Source organism: Amborella trichopoda, chromosome 4, assembly GCF_054954075.1.
Source record: "Amborella trichopoda isolate Santa Cruz 75 chromosome 4, AtrichopodaSantaCruz75HAP2 v2.0, whole genome shotgun sequence".
In the NCBI taxonomy this organism is placed as follows: Eukaryota; Viridiplantae; Streptophyta; class Magnoliopsida; order Amborellales; family Amborellaceae; genus Amborella; species Amborella trichopoda.
The window spans coordinates 844,673-861,035 of record NC_142339.1 but is presented as its reverse complement, the minus strand read 5'-3'; the positions used below and the strand labels follow the sequence as shown (position 1 = coordinate 861,035).

Below are 16,363 nucleotides of genomic sequence, written 5' to 3'. Positions count from 1 at the left end.
AAGAGTTTCACATTCTTGTTATTAGTTGTCCCTAAACTCATGTTCTTTTCTTGTTTCCTCTAATCTCTCTCTAACTCTCTTTGCAAATGCTGCCTTAATTTGTCACCCTATTTGGGCCTTGTTAAATAAATTTGTTATTTTAATTACATGCCAGTAACCCTTTCACCAATGTCCTAATTTCTTTATAAACCCATTCCTTAGTATCCTTAGATTTGAGTCTCATGTTCATTCATTTGGGCTTTACTTCTAAAGGACTTAAAAACCACCCGTGGGCTGGTGGGGTGTTGGGGTTAGAAGAAGGGAGGTCTCTTGCTTATTTTTAGAGAGAGAGAGAGAGAGGATGGCTAGAAGTTTAGTGGGGTTGTATTGGATGGTTCTTGTTACACTTTGCAATTTGAAAGTGGGAAATGGAACGGTTGCATATGGCGTAGGAAATGAAGGTCATATGGATTCAAAGGGAAGAACAGTAATCAATGTGAAATCCTATGGAGCAGTTGGTGATGGAATAACAGATGATACAAAGGTCCTCTCTCTCCATTTGCTTTTTATAATAAATTAGGGAAATTTGTCAACTTACTCATGAAAAGCAAATTAGATCAGGGAATTTGTCAACTTACTCATGATAAGCAAATTAGATCAGGGAAATTTGCCAAATTACCTATAAGAGGGATGTTTAAACACTTAAGAACCATATATTTTGATTCTATTTAAAAATACCAATAAAAAAACACATGGTCTTCACTTTGAATAGTTGCATATATATATATATATACAATGAGACTTTTTGTCTTTGGTACAATATTCACAATTAATTTTTACTATTGGATGTGAAATTTTTGTCTTTGGTACAATATTCACAATTAATTTTTACTATTGGATGTGAAATTAGATGGCTGCTTTTATTCCATTGACCAAACTTAAACTTCCAAAAGAATTTCATTAAACTTTATGATATACCTATGCTATCAGATTTCACATTGGACGGTTGTAAATAATTGTGACCTCTTTGTATCAAATGTAAATAGTCTCATTATATATAATCCCAATATTAAATACTTCATCGGTACTGGATACTTTTGATAAATTTCCCTGATAATTACTGGTTTCGGTCCTCTCCCTACCCATTTGTTTTTTATAATGATTTGAAACTCTCCTTGATTTTGGTCTCCCCCCTGGCGGTCCCTCCTTTTGCTTCTTATAATTATTTGCGTCTCTCTCCCTCATTTGCTTTCTTTAATTATTGCAACCCTCATTGGTTTTAGCCTACTTTTGGAAAGCCATGCTTTCAAACTTGGAATGAGAAGTCAATAGTTTTAAGATTAGGCAGAAACCAGAGCCTAAAGATTAGAAAACAGCCCCATGAATTCTAGCAATCTTCCCCCTTTTCTTTGTAAAGAAGAGAAAGAAAAGCCTTCTGCCTAACTCTTGAATTATACAACTGGACAAATGTTCATAGTAGGGGGAAGCCGCTTTGCACTTGACTCAGTATGTCCAGATTCACCAGATTCACACCAGCAGATAGTTCCCCCACCTATTAAACCAATCTCTCTCTCTTCCACTATGATTCAAACATAACCATCTCTTCCCCACCTATTAAACCAATCTCTATCTCACTCTCTCTTCCATTTCAATATGCTATTTCCCCCAGCTGAACTGCATTTTGATAAAAATCTAGCTAACAAATGAATTAGACCTCTCTCTCTCATGCGCGCACACTCACAAAGAGGAAGTACAATGCCTTTGCCCCTAGCTAAACCCAGATCAATCAAAATCCCGAGTAATTAATGAATGAAACCTCTCTCTCAATCGATTTCAGATATTTGTAAGAATGAAACTCTAGATGTCATGTTGTCGCACTGGATTAGCTTGCCTTAGAGACTCTCTCTCTCTCCCCACATTATAGAAAGGCATATATGCCAATTTCCTTCTAGCTCGGTCCTATACCTATAGATCTCTCTCTCTCCACATTATAGGAAGGTATGTATATTGATTTCCCTCTAGCTAACAAATAAATGAGACCTCTTATGCACAGTAAATATAATGACCTAGCCCCTATCTAAACCCAATATCAATCCATTTCCCGAGTAATCAACGAATGATACCTCTCTCTCTCTCTCTCAATCCTGATTTCGGATCTTTGTAGGAATGAACCTCTAAAAGTCATGTTGTCGCACCTATTACCTTGTCCTAGAGGCTCTCTCTCCCCCTATCTTTCTCTCTCTCCACATTATAGAAAGGTATGTATGCTGATTTCCTTCAAGCTAGGTCCCATATCTATAGATCTCTCTCTCTCCACATTATAGAAAGGAATGTATGCTGATTTCCCTCTAGCTAACAAATAAATGAGACCTCTCTTTCATACATACACACACAGATAGAGCAACTACAATGAATTTTTTTTGGATAATTCAGTGGGAATGATGAATCCCTACTCATTTTTTGAAATCCTTAGTAGTTTTTTAATACGTTAGGTTAGAATGGAAATCTAGACCTTAGCTGGAGCACAAGTGATGCTACAACCACAATCACAACCCCAACTCCATTCTCGTAACTACTTTGCCCCTAGCTAAACCCTATATCAATCAAATTCCCTACTAACCAACGAACGAGGCCTCTCTCTCAATCTTAACTTTGGATCTTTGTAGGAATGAAACTCTAGATGTCATGTTGTTGTACCTGGTTACCTTGTCTTAGTCTCCCCCTGGCTCTCTCTCTCCCCACACATTATAGCAAGGTATGTATGCTGATTTCCCCCTAGCTAGGTCCCATACCCCTCTCTCTCTCTATATATATATATATATATATTATAGCAAGGTATGTATGTTGATGTCCCTCTATCTAACAAATGAATGAGACCTCTCTCTCATACACACACACAAAGAGTAAGTATAATAACTTTGCCCTTAACTAAACCCCATATCAATCAAAATCCCGAGTAACCAATAAATGAGACCTCTGTCTCTCTCTAAATCTTGATTTCGGATCTTTGAAGGAATGAAACTCTAGATATCATGTTGTTGTACTTGGTTACCTTGTCTTAGTCTCCCCTGTCTCTCTCTCTCCACATTATAGAAAGGTATGTGTGCTGATTTCCCTTTAGTTAGGTACCCTACCTATAGATCGATCTCTCTCTGTCTCTCCACATTAGAGCAAGGTATGTATGCTGATGTTCCTCTAGCTAACAAATGAATGAGTCATCTCTTTCATACGTACACATACACAAAGAGTAAGTACAATGATTTTGCCCTTAACTAAACCCCATATCAATCAAAATCCCGACTAACCAACGAATGAAACCTCTCTCTCTCAATCTTAACTTTGGATCTTTTTAGGAACGAAACTCTAGATGTCATGTTATCATAGCTAGTTACCTTAGATTTTTTTTTTCTCGCTCTCTCCCTCTCCCCATCCACATTATAGGAAGGTATGATTACTGATTTCCTTCCAGCTAGGTCCCATACCAATAGATCTCTCTAACCCATATCCCCCTAAGCCATAAGCGACTAACCCATATCTCATCATAGTAAGTTTTGACAAAATTTTTCATCGGCTACTTAACTGAGACAACACTCAGACATAAAATGGGTTAAGGGAAAGTTTAAAGCTATCACCCTTTCTTAGACCTTACTAACCCACATCTATAGAACACAAATATCTATAAAACATAAGTTCTCTCTGACTCTGGATAACTTCGGTATCTATAAAACACAAATATCTATAACTCTACTAACCGATATAGCCATAAGCCTCTCTCTCTCTCTGCTCTCTGTCTCTGTCTCACACTCAACATCTGTATTTATGCCAGGCCTTTTTAGATGCATGGGAGGCAGCCTGCTCCATTGAATCAGCAATCTTGCAAGTACCACGCACGAAAACTTTGGTGGTAAAACCCTCCACTTTCAAGGGACCATGTCAAATCAACATCACTCTGCTGGTAACATACCACAATACTTACACCACAATAACTTGTAGGAAAATATTATTAAAATAGTGAAACCTTATGAAAAAAATCACAAATTCGGTCAAATTAATTAATTAATTTTTTTTAGTTTTATCCTTAATAAGCACGAGTATTTTAATAAAATAGGGCAAATTACAGTACAATACAACTGTTTGTTTTGGACTGTCAACCCGAAATAAAAGTCAGATCATAAGAATACAGGTTCAATAATTGGAATATGATACAAGAGCATTGAAAAATTAGGGCTTGAGCCACAAAATTTGGCTTCGATAGTTTGACCGGGCTTTCGCCAAGGACATAATAGGGCCAAGCTCGGGTCATCTCTACAAGGACCTGAGCTCGGATCAGGCCAAGATTGGCCCAGCACATGCTGGGATAAGTATGTCCAATTCCATCATTTAATTCGACCTTAATAATGAAGGGCGCGATTTTTATAAGGTACAACCTTAAACAATCCAATTAAGGTACACCTCCAAATTTTATTTTAATTTGTGTAAATAATTTTTAAGATTATCTAAAAAAATATTTTTATCTCTAATAATAAAATTTTAAAATCCAAAAATGGTTAAAATCAAATAGATCAATAAACATATAAAAATCTTGACAATGGATGGTTTAGATAGTGTGTTGTAAGATGCACTATTTATGGGACTCAAATTTATTTATTTATTTTTTTTCATATTCATACATCTCGAAGTCAAGATGATCAATTAGAGGGTATTTCAACATTAAAACAACTTTTTCCGATGAATTTTTAATATGCATCTTCAATTCTACATTTTAAGGTTGCAACCTTGTTAAGCTTTTTCCTGCCTCAATGGTTTACATTTCATGTTCTAATAAGCCTGAATATAAAAAAAGTTTCATTTATCTCTCTCTCCTCTCATTGACATCTGCACGCGAGTGTTAATTAAAGAGGTTGTATGCTACGAGATCATTTGCCTATAGTAAAATATCATAATTACCCCTAGTTATCATATGTAAAATTAAGTGGATGAGCCTATAGTTTCTATGCACAAAGTTGAAAAATTCTCTTTTGCACTTCAAGCATAACCCATGGCAAATTTTAAGATTTAACGAATCTTAATAGATGTCCTAATACAAATTTTTAGGGGTGGCAATTGGGACCCATGGACCTAGGACCCGACGGGTATACCCGACCTTGGGTTTAGGTATGGGTCCAAGGATTGGACTTGACAAGTTGGATCAGGGTCCAATAGTCTAGACCCGATCCCCAACTAGGTAGTCCCTTCAAGTCCAAATCTGGGTCCGATCCAGGTAGTCTCTCTCTTTGTTTTTTGAAGTAGAAATACATTTTTTTTTCCTTTTGAAAAAATTGAATTTCAAGTTGGGTCTGGATCCCCCATAATTAATTCAAATCCAAGTCCGTGTCCGGGGACTTTGGACCTAGTTGGATCCAGACCCAAACCCGGACCCAGACCCTAGCCGTTGCCACCCCTTCACATTTTGTGAGAAAAGTGGTGGGTAAAGCTTTGATGAGCCTAGCACGCCGCTAGAAAGATGGTGATTAAATGTTGGTTAGTGTTTTCAGGTGGATGGTACTCTGGTTGCACCCAGTAATCTTGAGGATTGGGGCTCAGACAGGTACTGGCTAAAGTTTACTAATCTCAACCATTTCAAACTTAGGGGGAAAGGTACACTGAAGGCTCAGGGAAAACAGTGGTGGAACAAGTCATGTTCATATGTGAACAGTAAGGTACTCTTTCTCTGCTCACATGCAAAGAGTAAAGTGCTCTCTCCTCTCATGGTAAAAGTCGTGCTATACACTGGAACTCACATTGAATATGCAAAAGGTCACAAACACTTCAATCCATCACATGTAAAATCATATAACTGGAGTGACAATTCTCCAACTAAAGTTCAAAAAATATTTCTCAAACTTTTTGTACATGATGGAAAAATATTGAGACCATTTACTTTTGATACAAGATGATCACATTTAATTTTGACCATTAGATGTAAAATTGAATGGCTACATTTATTCTATTTATTAAGCTCAAACTACAAAATAAATGTTTTTGACCATCGTAACACACCTAAACTACCAGATTTCATATCACATGGTTATAAATAATTATGACGTTCTTCTATCAAAGGTAAATGGTCTCATTGTATACAATCCCCTCAATGATGCACCTTTAGCTATTTGATTATAACATCTAATGGCTAAGAGTGATTACGATACCTTTAGCTATTTGATTATAACATCCAATGATTAAAAGTGATTATGACTTTTTGTACCAAAGATAATAGTCTTATCATATAAGTCTATTGTGTGTATGCACGAGTAAATTCATGATTCAAAATCAAATACAACTAAGATTTTTATCTCATGTTGCAGAGAATTTGCGGCAATGCCCCTAATGTAAGTTTTTATTCTATGTTTAACTACCAAATGCTTGACATTAATTTTCAAAAAGCTCTCTCTCTCTCTCTCTTTCTCTCTGCATTTGCTTTACATCGAAAAACTCTCTCACTCTCTACAGGCCATAGCCTTCCAACACAGTGAGTACGTGCAAGTGAGAGACCTGAAGATCATGGACAGCCCCCGCTTCCATTTACATTTTCAAACGTGCAACCATGTTTATGCAATCAAAATTCAAATTACATCTCCACAAACAAGCCCAAACACAGATGGAATTCACCTTGAGAGGACACAAAATGCTCACATCTTAAACTCTACGATTGCAGCAGGTTTCAGTGACTTGTAACACTCACCCCAACAGTGATACATCATTCATATATTATATATGCAAAAGGCGTGCACACCCACACGCGCACACACATACATACATATATATATATACATATACATATATATATATATATATATATATATATATGAGCAAAACATAGAACTATAGCCATATCTAACTAACTTATTTATTCATCACATTCAGTAGGGTGCTTTTCTTTGTTTGCGAGGGGCAATGACAAGGGAAAACAATTATAAGCATGCAATTTTTAATCTCTTCCAACATATTTTAACTCTCTATGATTTATTTGTCATTGCCACATGAAAATGACAAAAAGCATCCCTACCAAAAGGTTATGGTCCGGATTAGAGGCTTCATTCTACATCGAGAAGGCTAGCACACCCCCTACAAACATATGGGATTGTGTGCAATGAAACTCTCGTCTTTTGGACACAAGGTCACAAACATCCCAATCCATTGGTTATCAGATCGGAAGGATGAGTGTTTCATTTCTTTGCACCACCAAGTCCATGAAAAATTATCTGACTTCAAGGACAATGGTACAACCCCAGCTGCCCAAATTCCCCGTCTAAAAGTTATGGGTGCTTGGGACATTTTCGTACTAAATGTAAAATAGTCTAATTGTATACTTTTTGGTAAATGTCTACACCATTGAAGCGTGGCGTATTTTTTTTCACTAAGCCTACTGCACTTACATGGTATACCACAAGGAAATCCACCATTTGTTGTGAACAACAGAGGAGATTAACCACCACCATATTCAGTCCACATCATTATAAACTACGGTTAATCTCCACCATCCATTGTCAGGAACTGACCGCGGATGCCTCTATGGTGCATCATAAATCATCAACTAGTAATCTATGATATGAGTCCCATATTCTATGATATAAGTTCCACACACAGACGCACACACACACACACAACCTTTGTATGAAATCACTCCCTCCCCCCCCCAGCACACACAAAACACACATATGTTGTATGCATGTATTTATGTATGTATGGGTTGATAAAACATGGAACAAGCATTTCTGATGAAGAAAATGTATGCTGGTCTTTTGTTGCAGGGGATGATTGTGTTTCTATCGGTCATGGATCTTACAATGTGACTATATCAGGACTTACATGTGGTCCAGGGCATGGAATAAGGTTTGTGGCCATTGTATCTTCTCTTTCATGACTTTATCAGGCTGAGCTTGAGGCTTGATCTTTCAGTTGAGATTCTTTACAATAGTGCAGCATAGGCAGCTTGGGAAAGAAACATTCACTTGCCCAAGTTCACAATGTTGTGGTGGATGGGGCACTAATTACGGGAACAGAAAATGGCCTGCGAATCAAGACATGGCAGGTTAGTTCGTAGAGATTATTGGTGAGCAGTAGAGAATAATGAAAATAAAAAGAAAGATGACACTGCAGAAACATGGAGTTTGGGTTTCTGATGACACTGCAGAAACATGGAGTTTGGGTTTCTAGCTTTAGTTTGGAACTGTTTAGGCCTTGAGTTAGCTAGTTGTTAACTGTGGCACCAGAGAGGTCAAGAGTTTATTTCACTTTCCAACAATGATGAGGCAGCTCCATAAGAACCCATAAACTTACAGTAAGAAAAGAGAAAATGTAACAGGTATAATGGGCAAAGATAGGTGAATAATCGAGACTAAGTATAGTAAAGCTATCTCCTTATTTAAGTATTCAACCTAATAGCAAAGAACAAGAAAACCCTGGTATCTTATTTTTCATAAACTTGGAAAAAGATCTTGTCTCAGAATGTCTTTGCCTTTGGTTCCTATTAACTGAGGGTGAGATTGCTGCATGCAGGCTGCCAATGGGCCAGTCTCCAGCTGGGACAGACCTGGCCTAAATTTTTTGGCCATGCCCATCCCAGGTTCAAACATTTTTATCATGTTGAGGCCGAGGGCTGGGCTCAGCCAGGCCCAGTCCAGGTATGCATTGGTCCAGAATCGAACCCAGGATCAACCAAAAAAAAGTTTTCAAATTTTCAAATGTAAAAGAAAAACACTCTCTCTCTCTCTCTCTCAAAATCAAGCACACATACATGCCCCATTTCTATATTAAAATTAAGGAAACCCCTTTGTTTCCTATCTCCAGTCCCCTAGATTTAGTCCTTAGATAACAGAGGATAGACTATAAACAATAGACTGTAGACTATGGTCAATGGACTATATAAAGTTTATAGTCTATAAAGATTATAGAAAGGCTCATCATCATCATCACCCGAAGACTTACCTCAACTATTTGGATCAGCTACACGAATCATGTTCTGCCATTATGCTCTATCAAATGTCATACCATCAGTCAGACCATAAGTCACCATATCTCTACTTCCATTTTATGTCCTTTCGGGCCTTCCCCTTATCCCTTTAGAGGCTTCTATTTGAACTAAATCACCCCTCCTAATGGTATTGTATTAAGTCTACACCCCACATGGTCAATGCACCTAAACTTTCTATCAAATACCATATAAAGTTTATAGACTACAATCTTAAATACTTATAATGATTTATCGTTTATAGGCTATAAAAAATCTACTATAGACTATAGTATATGGCCTATATAAAGGTCATGGTGTGTGGAACATAAAGAAAATATCAATGAACAATGGATATGGTATAATGGACTATAGAATGAACAACTAGGCCCAGCCCAAACTATTTCAGGCATAGTATGCCTGGCACACTCCCAGGCCCCAGGCCATAGAGTGTGCCCCAAATCCGGCCCAAAGCCTGGCCCTGGCAGCAGACCTGCGGACCAGCCCAGCAAGCTTGGCAGCCCAACACAAATAGGGGATAACAGTCAGACATGGAGAGAGAGGTGCGTGATAGAGAGAGAGTCACATTATTTCATGATGCTACATGGACGTGGCATCAGCCATCGACTCCTATATAGTTTAGAAACAGAGCCAAGATCCTACACACATGTTTCTGCAGGATCAAAAACCAAAATCACCACAATAGGGAAACAGAAAATCAGGTCTCAGTTTATCGGTGCATTGTTAATTTGTTTTTCCTTATTTTAATAAAAGGTAAGGATTTCAAATCTATTTTTCATTGACACTTTTTAAGGTTTACTGTTAATTACGACAAGTTTTCAATTACTATGCAAGTTTAGAAGGGAGCTCACTCTTGCTTGTGGATTACCAGGGCGGATACGGGTGGGTGAGAGATATCGTCTTCAAGAACATAGTGATGATCAATGTTTCAAATCCAATTATAATAGACCAATATTACTGTGACTCGCCAGAGCCTTGTGCCAATTATGTAAGCAGAAGCTCACCTTGCATCAGAATTATATGAACTATTAATGACTTCTGTTAAGAGTTAATGACGTTTCCCAAGATATACATTCAAACATCGTTCAATCTGCTGAGTGAGTAGTGGACCTTTCCATACCACAAAACTCTAATAATGCTTTAGGATTGAAACCAGGCAGCTGGCTCTGTGTGTGTGCACGCGTATGTTGTTTACATAGGGCCACTTTTAGTCATTTGATAGGAGCATAAGATAAATTTTTCAACTAAGGCATTAGGCATTATTGGACATGAAATACCATGACTGTCAGTATATGCCTTTTTTACCAGAGACATTTAATGTCACTGCTCAGAGGAAGAAAGGAAATTATTGGAAAAATATAAGGGCGTGTATTACCTAATATGAGTATGCTCTGCATAGGCATACCACTCACATAAGAGATTAAACAGTTTAAACAAATAATACATTCCCATTTTACAAATAAATTTATCTACCCTAACAAATGACACAATTGCCACTTGTGATAAACATTTTGCTCTAAAGGATGCATGTCCAAAAAATAGAGTAGGTTTAACTTAATTAGTTCTCCATATAAAAGAGGTTTTGCATAAAAAACCACTTACATAGAGCCACCAAGTAATACAGAGAACCACAATAGAATCCTATCGCCCCACACGCATGCCCACATATCCAACACATACTGCACAAATTATTCCCATCCATAATAGCTAGTTTATTTGAGGCTATAAAAGGGCTTAAGTTAGCCAATCATGCATGCAAATTTGGGCACAAATAATTTTATAGAAAAGTATACAAAGAGACCATTTACTTTTAATACAAGGAAGTCACAATAACTCTTGTCCCTGAAATTTCAAGTTGGGTGGCTGTGAGTATGTCAGTGTCTAGACCCAAAGTTCAAAAAAAAAAATTATTCCTCGATCTTTGTGAGACACCCCAAGCCATCCAATTTGATATCTAATGGCTAGTAACAATTGTGACCTCCTTGTAACAAATATAATTGGTCTCATAGTATATAATCCTTGATTTTATTTTGTGTAATTCAGTGAAAGATCTATCAAACTCAAAATGATCAGTGCATTTATTTATTTATTAGCAATTTGAATTGCTTGAGAGATTACGTGCTTCTGTGTGTAGACATCAGCAGTCCAGATTTCAGATGTAACATTCGCACATATTGTTGGAACTTCAAGAACAGATGTGGCAGTGAGGCTGCTGTGCAGTAAGTTTGTTCCCTGTAACAATATTCATCTAAGTCACATCTCTCTAAAATCTTCAATAGGAAGAAGGGTCTCATCATTGTGCCAGAATGCACAGGGACTAACTCATGGTGCCATGGAACCACCCAGTTGTCTGCTTCAATAGAAGTTCATCTAGTCCCAACATGCTTTTGAGAGCGACAAGAGTTCCATTGATGAAACTTTATTACATTGTTAGATCTCTCTAGATGTGTTTGGGTCCCTCGAATCTTTATTAAAGAGAATCCCACTAAATGTTTCTTATGAACTAGTTCATTGAAAAGATAGCCTACTGTCATCAACCCGTCTCTGCAAGTGTCAGCCAATATTGCAAGGGAAAGGTCAAACTTTACTAAAGATATTCTCTCTTTTCACTCTCTTTTTATTTTGGCAGATAGTCAACATCCGAAATGTTTGATGTTTATATAACATAGATGGCATAAAACAAGATATAGTGATATTTAATACTAATGTTAGCTTTCCACATAAAATAAGGAAAAAAAGACAGTTGGCAAGAATGTTTTTGAGTGTCAAAAAAAGGTGAGAAATCAAGACTGCACGAGTATTGGAGACAGGTTAATCTATAGATCATGATGACATAAATGCAACATAAGAATGATGACAAACCTGATAACACGATTGAGGCAAGAGTTGACAACTACATGAGACATCCGACATAGTGAGCTTTACTATAACTTTTCTGCAATTGAGGCCATTGCACAAAGAACTGATCTGCCAAATGGAACTTGTAAAGCAGCAAACCACTTAAAGAGAGCTTCCTTACTCGAGCTATGCTCTCCACATAAACAATAGACATCCATCTGATACCAACTACCTGCAATTTATTCCAACTCAAAAGAGTGAGCTTCACGTTTTTCTGTGATTCTTCAAATTGTGAGCTTCACCTTGAAAATGAATATCACTAAATCAGGACCGGCATTTCATCAGGGTCACAAACATCTCTTACACTTCTAAAATAACCAGCTTGGATTTTTTTTCCTTGATATGGTTACATTCCAACCCACGGTCGAAATTCATATTAAACCAACATATACCTGATAAACTCTGCATGCCTTTGAATTTGAAGCAGCTAGCACAGTGAAAATGAAAAGTGAGACATCATATTCTTTAGAAAGAAAGGATGTTGTGCAACATAATCACATATGTATTGTATTACAAGATTTACAAAAACTTAGGTCTTCTAAAGCACACTGCATCAAAGTTAAGACAAATCTATAATATGATCTCCTGTATATATCTAAGAGAACTCAGGCATGTGACAGACCAGGCTGCATAGCTATGACTTCAACTTTTATTTGATATCAACTTAAATAAAATATCAAGTTGTCATATTGATAAACCATAATGGATACATGGCATAGAAATAACCTTAAAAAGGAAGGCAGCAACACAAATAGGTATACAAGTTCCTGGTCCATTGCACAGGACCTGAAAATACAAACCAAGAAGAAAAACATCAGTTTATGAACATAATATCGTGTTGATTTTATTTTTGTAATTATATTTATTGAAAGGAAAAGAAGGACTAAAAGAAAATGTGGATACCATGTCAGGCCTGATTATAAATGTCATCCATAAAGCATGAAGCATAGCAAAAATAGTTGTCCCAATAGAGGTGAAATAGGATTGACCAACTTCTCGACTTCGATAAATTTGCATAAACTGAGCAGCCTCTACCATCTTTCCTACATTAGTCTGAATTACTAGTCAGCATTATGCTGTTTTGGCACTATGTTACACAAGTAAAAGTAAAAAAAAGATGGCAAACAAACAGATCTGCAAGTTAAGCCTCAGTAAAAAAAGTCCAAGATAATATAGGGTGGCAAAAGGGCCTGGGTTGTTGGTTCAGACAGTAGAGATCACATAAATATCAAAATGCAAGAAAAAACAAACAGATTTGCAAGTAAAGCCTCAGTAAAAAAGTCCAAGATAATATAGGGCCTGGGTTGTTGGTTAAGATAGTAGAGATCATAGGACTATTAAAACACATTTTCTTGCCATTGAACGAAATGCATATTAGAGCTTCAATTAACACGTCTTTGTAATACAAATGACTAGATTTAACACAAATTTTAGCCATTCTGATTTATTTGGGGAACCATGATTTCCAAAAGAAGTTTCTATTCAACACTCTACATCAAGGTTCTGAAACACGGCTTGGCCAGTGAACTTTGGCCCTTGTTGAGCCCAGTTACTCAGAGTGGACTCACCTGAGTCCTGCACAGGGCCAAAAGGCCCTAAGAAAATTCAAAAATATCTGAAAAAAAAAAAAAAGGATAGAGAAAGCAAAATAAAATAAAAAACAACTTTAAAAAGTTAAAATAAAAGTAGAGAAATTTTGATTTATGGTTTGAGAGACTTTAAAAAAATTCAAAAAAAAAAACATAAAAATAGGGATTATGGCACAAAAAAACCCACCAATCTTTTCCAAAAAAAAAAGAAAAGCAAAATCATATAAAAAAAAATTATACAACATTTCTACATTTTTTAAAAAAAAATAGATTTTTTTTTTTTTTCATATGCCCTGAGATACACACACAACTCGGGGCTACTATAACTCAACCCTAGGGCGAGTCCGAGTGAGCTCGGACGAGTCCTGGAACACTACTCTCATCTGCATAACTTGAATCCCAAAAGGAAATCAACAAGCAATCCAAGAATTTAAAACTCAAATATCAATAAAGAAACAAGCAGCTAATCATCAAACAGTCTAGATATCACATCAACTATCAAACAATGTAATCACCATGGAAGTTTCTCTCTATCTACCTCATAAGAGTAGGATTCTTCCAAAACCCTAGCTTTTTGAAGACTCATATTATCAGTTGCAGCAGCAACATAACATCTAGGATAGAATCTGTCCCTATGAAGAACAGCTACAAGGTTAAGCATTTCAGCTGTGTGACCACCTGCATAATCACAAACTCCAGTCTCAATTATGCTTTTCGTTTATATATGAACTCCAATCTCAACTGAACACGTGCAAAATGTAAACATCAGTTTAGCCTATGTTAAAAATTAGCAGTTAGCTGAATAAAATAGGAGAGATCCTATCTATCACAATTTTTTGAGAATTTGGCAGTAAATTTTGCCCAAAGAAAATGTGTCCGAGTTATGAATCATGAATCATTGATTTTTCCATTGTTTTATTAGTTTCCAGTTTTGATTCGTAAATATGGTATTAAAACCAAGGGGGGATTCGGCAAACTACAATGTTAAATTCCAATTTTTGTTTTCTTTTTCCCGCAAGCAGCAAAAAAACATAAGTGAAAAAAAGAAGAAGAAAGAATTTCATGATAAACATTTTCCATTAGAAGTTTTTATCAACAAAAATCCATAACCGATGATTTACCCATTTGATTCCCATCCTAGGAGAAATTGAACTATATTATTTGATTTTGGGCTTATTAGGATGATTTCACTGTATATATTAAAATGGCAAATCTTATCAAAATACGCCTAACTTATCAATTATTTAATATTTTACCCATTTTCAACTATTCCAACTCGTGATCATGTGTAATTTTATAGGTTTTTATGAAATTAAATTAAAATGGATAAAAATGTTAGATATTTAATCTCTGAATTGCATTTTGATAAATTTCCCTGTTAAAATTGAGCCATAATTTGTTTAAAAGAGAAACTTGTAAATCGTGAAAACAGTTTAGGGTTTGATAGAGTCTCCAAAATACAAAATCTGATACACTATAATTCATTTGTCCTTAATTCCTAAAAAATTCCCTAAAAAATTCATCAACTACTAGTAATTTGATTCTTCCAAAAACTTGAGATCACACAATTCTTTCATCAGATCTAAAGGGCAAGTCAAAAAATGAATAAAATTAATAAGAAATACAATAAATTGCGGCAAGTGGTACCGGAGCCGAGAACGATGAGAGTCTTGAGGGCCTGCTGTGACGAGCGACGCAGTGGCTTCCCTGTGCACCTTAACACATAGAGGATGCGAAGAATGAGAAGAGTAGAGAGAGAAAGCACGATAATCCAGTCGTTGAGCTTCTTCATTGAGAGAGAGAGAGAGAGGGGAGAGAAAACAATCAAGAGAAAGGAGAGAGCCTGAGGAGGAATGAGAGGGACGATGGAGAATATAAATTTTTAAGTAAAATTACAAAAAAAAAAAAAAAAAAAACCTCCAAAACTACACGTTTTACGAAATTTCCTCCCTACCTCAATTCTTCTCTAACATTATTATTATTTTTATTTTTATTTTTATTTTTATTTTTTTCATTTTTTTTATTTTTATTTTTTTTTCAAGATACATTTTCTATACAAATACCCTCAATTTCAAAAGGTAATTTTTTCGGACGAAAATGCCATTCTCGTGAACAAAAAATCATTTTGAACGGATATTAACGTTGACTTACCGACCCCAGTAGCACATTACCCCGAACTGTAATTTTTTCATTAGTTAGAGTTTAATTAGTTAGAGTTTGACGATCTGCAATGCTATTTCGTAAGCTCAATTCCTATCAATGGTTGGGGCTCTCTCCCAATTGACTCACCCAAAAAAAAAAAATTTATTTTCAAAATTAATTTCAGATATAGATTTTGGATTCAAAATTGAACTGGTGATCCAAATTTGAAACAAAAACAAAAGATTTGAAAATAGGCAATTTGAAACTTTCTTTTCATATTGCTTTTTGTCATTCATTTTTATTCTTTTAAATATATTTTAATGTAAGGTTTAAATCCATGTTCTTTAGATTCACTATCATGGTAGTTGAGATTATCGATGTGAATTTTTAGAACCAAAATTAGATGGATTTTAGAAGGAAACCACATAACAATGTTATGAATATGGATACCATTAACTTTTTCCATAAAAAAATGACTTTGAATTTTATAGATGGATTATTTAGACCTTGCGATATATTTGATCATTTAGACCTTGCGATATATGGACGTTAAAAAAATGGGTTTCAAGTCTTGAAAATAGGAAATCTTATAACACGTTACTTAGACTGTCGATTTTGAAGATTTTTTAAATGTTTATAGATGTGCTTGATCTATACTATTTTTGAAACTTTAAATTTTATTATTAGTTATGAAAATAAATTTTCAAACCATCATAAAGATTTTCTATACTGAAAAGGATTCTTT

At 35.8% G+C, this 16,363-nt stretch overlaps 2 protein-coding genes and 1 pseudogene across 4 annotated transcripts; 2 read left to right on the top strand and 1 right to left on the bottom strand.

Annotated features, from left to right (window-relative positions):
- The first annotated feature begins 249 nt into the window (after nt 1-249).
- On the top strand, nt 250-6,768 carry LOC105421076 (polygalacturonase-like). The gene is made up of 5 exons (XM_088864190.1): nt 250-523; nt 3,806-3,934; nt 5,514-5,678; nt 6,324-6,347; nt 6,469-6,768. Exons 1-5 carry the CDS (start codon nt 341-343, stop codon nt 6,691-6,693), a joined length of 726 nt encoding a protein of 241 aa, XP_088720316.1. The 5' UTR covers nt 250-340; the 3' UTR covers nt 6,694-6,768.
- A 909-nt stretch (nt 6,769-7,677) lies between these two features.
- Nucleotides 7,678-15,504, bottom strand: LOC18439495 (UDP-N-acetylglucosamine transferase subunit ALG14-like protein). 3 transcript variants are annotated; one of them, XM_006849659.4, is made up of 6 exons: nt 15,124-15,504; nt 14,015-14,154; nt 12,791-12,940; nt 12,614-12,673; nt 11,852-12,059; nt 7,678-8,029 (listed from the first exon to the last, which is right to left on the bottom strand). In XM_006849659.4, exons 1-5 carry the CDS (start codon nt 15,266-15,268, stop codon nt 11,883-11,885), a joined length of 672 nt encoding a protein of 223 aa, XP_006849722.1. In that variant the 5' UTR covers nt 15,269-15,504; the 3' UTR covers nt 7,678-8,029; nt 11,852-11,882. The 3 variants fall into 3 exon arrangements, with proteins under 3 accessions (XP_006849722.1, XP_011625323.1, XP_088720317.1); XM_011627021.3 differs by having other exon boundaries at nt 12,791-12,925; nt 15,124-15,449; XM_088864191.1 differs by lacking the exon at nt 15,124-15,504 and having other exon boundaries at nt 12,791-12,930; nt 14,015-14,086.
- On the top strand, nt 7,700-8,203 carry LOC148782174 (polygalacturonase QRT2 pseudogene; annotated as a pseudogene).
- Nucleotides 15,505-16,363: the final 859 nt, after the last annotated feature.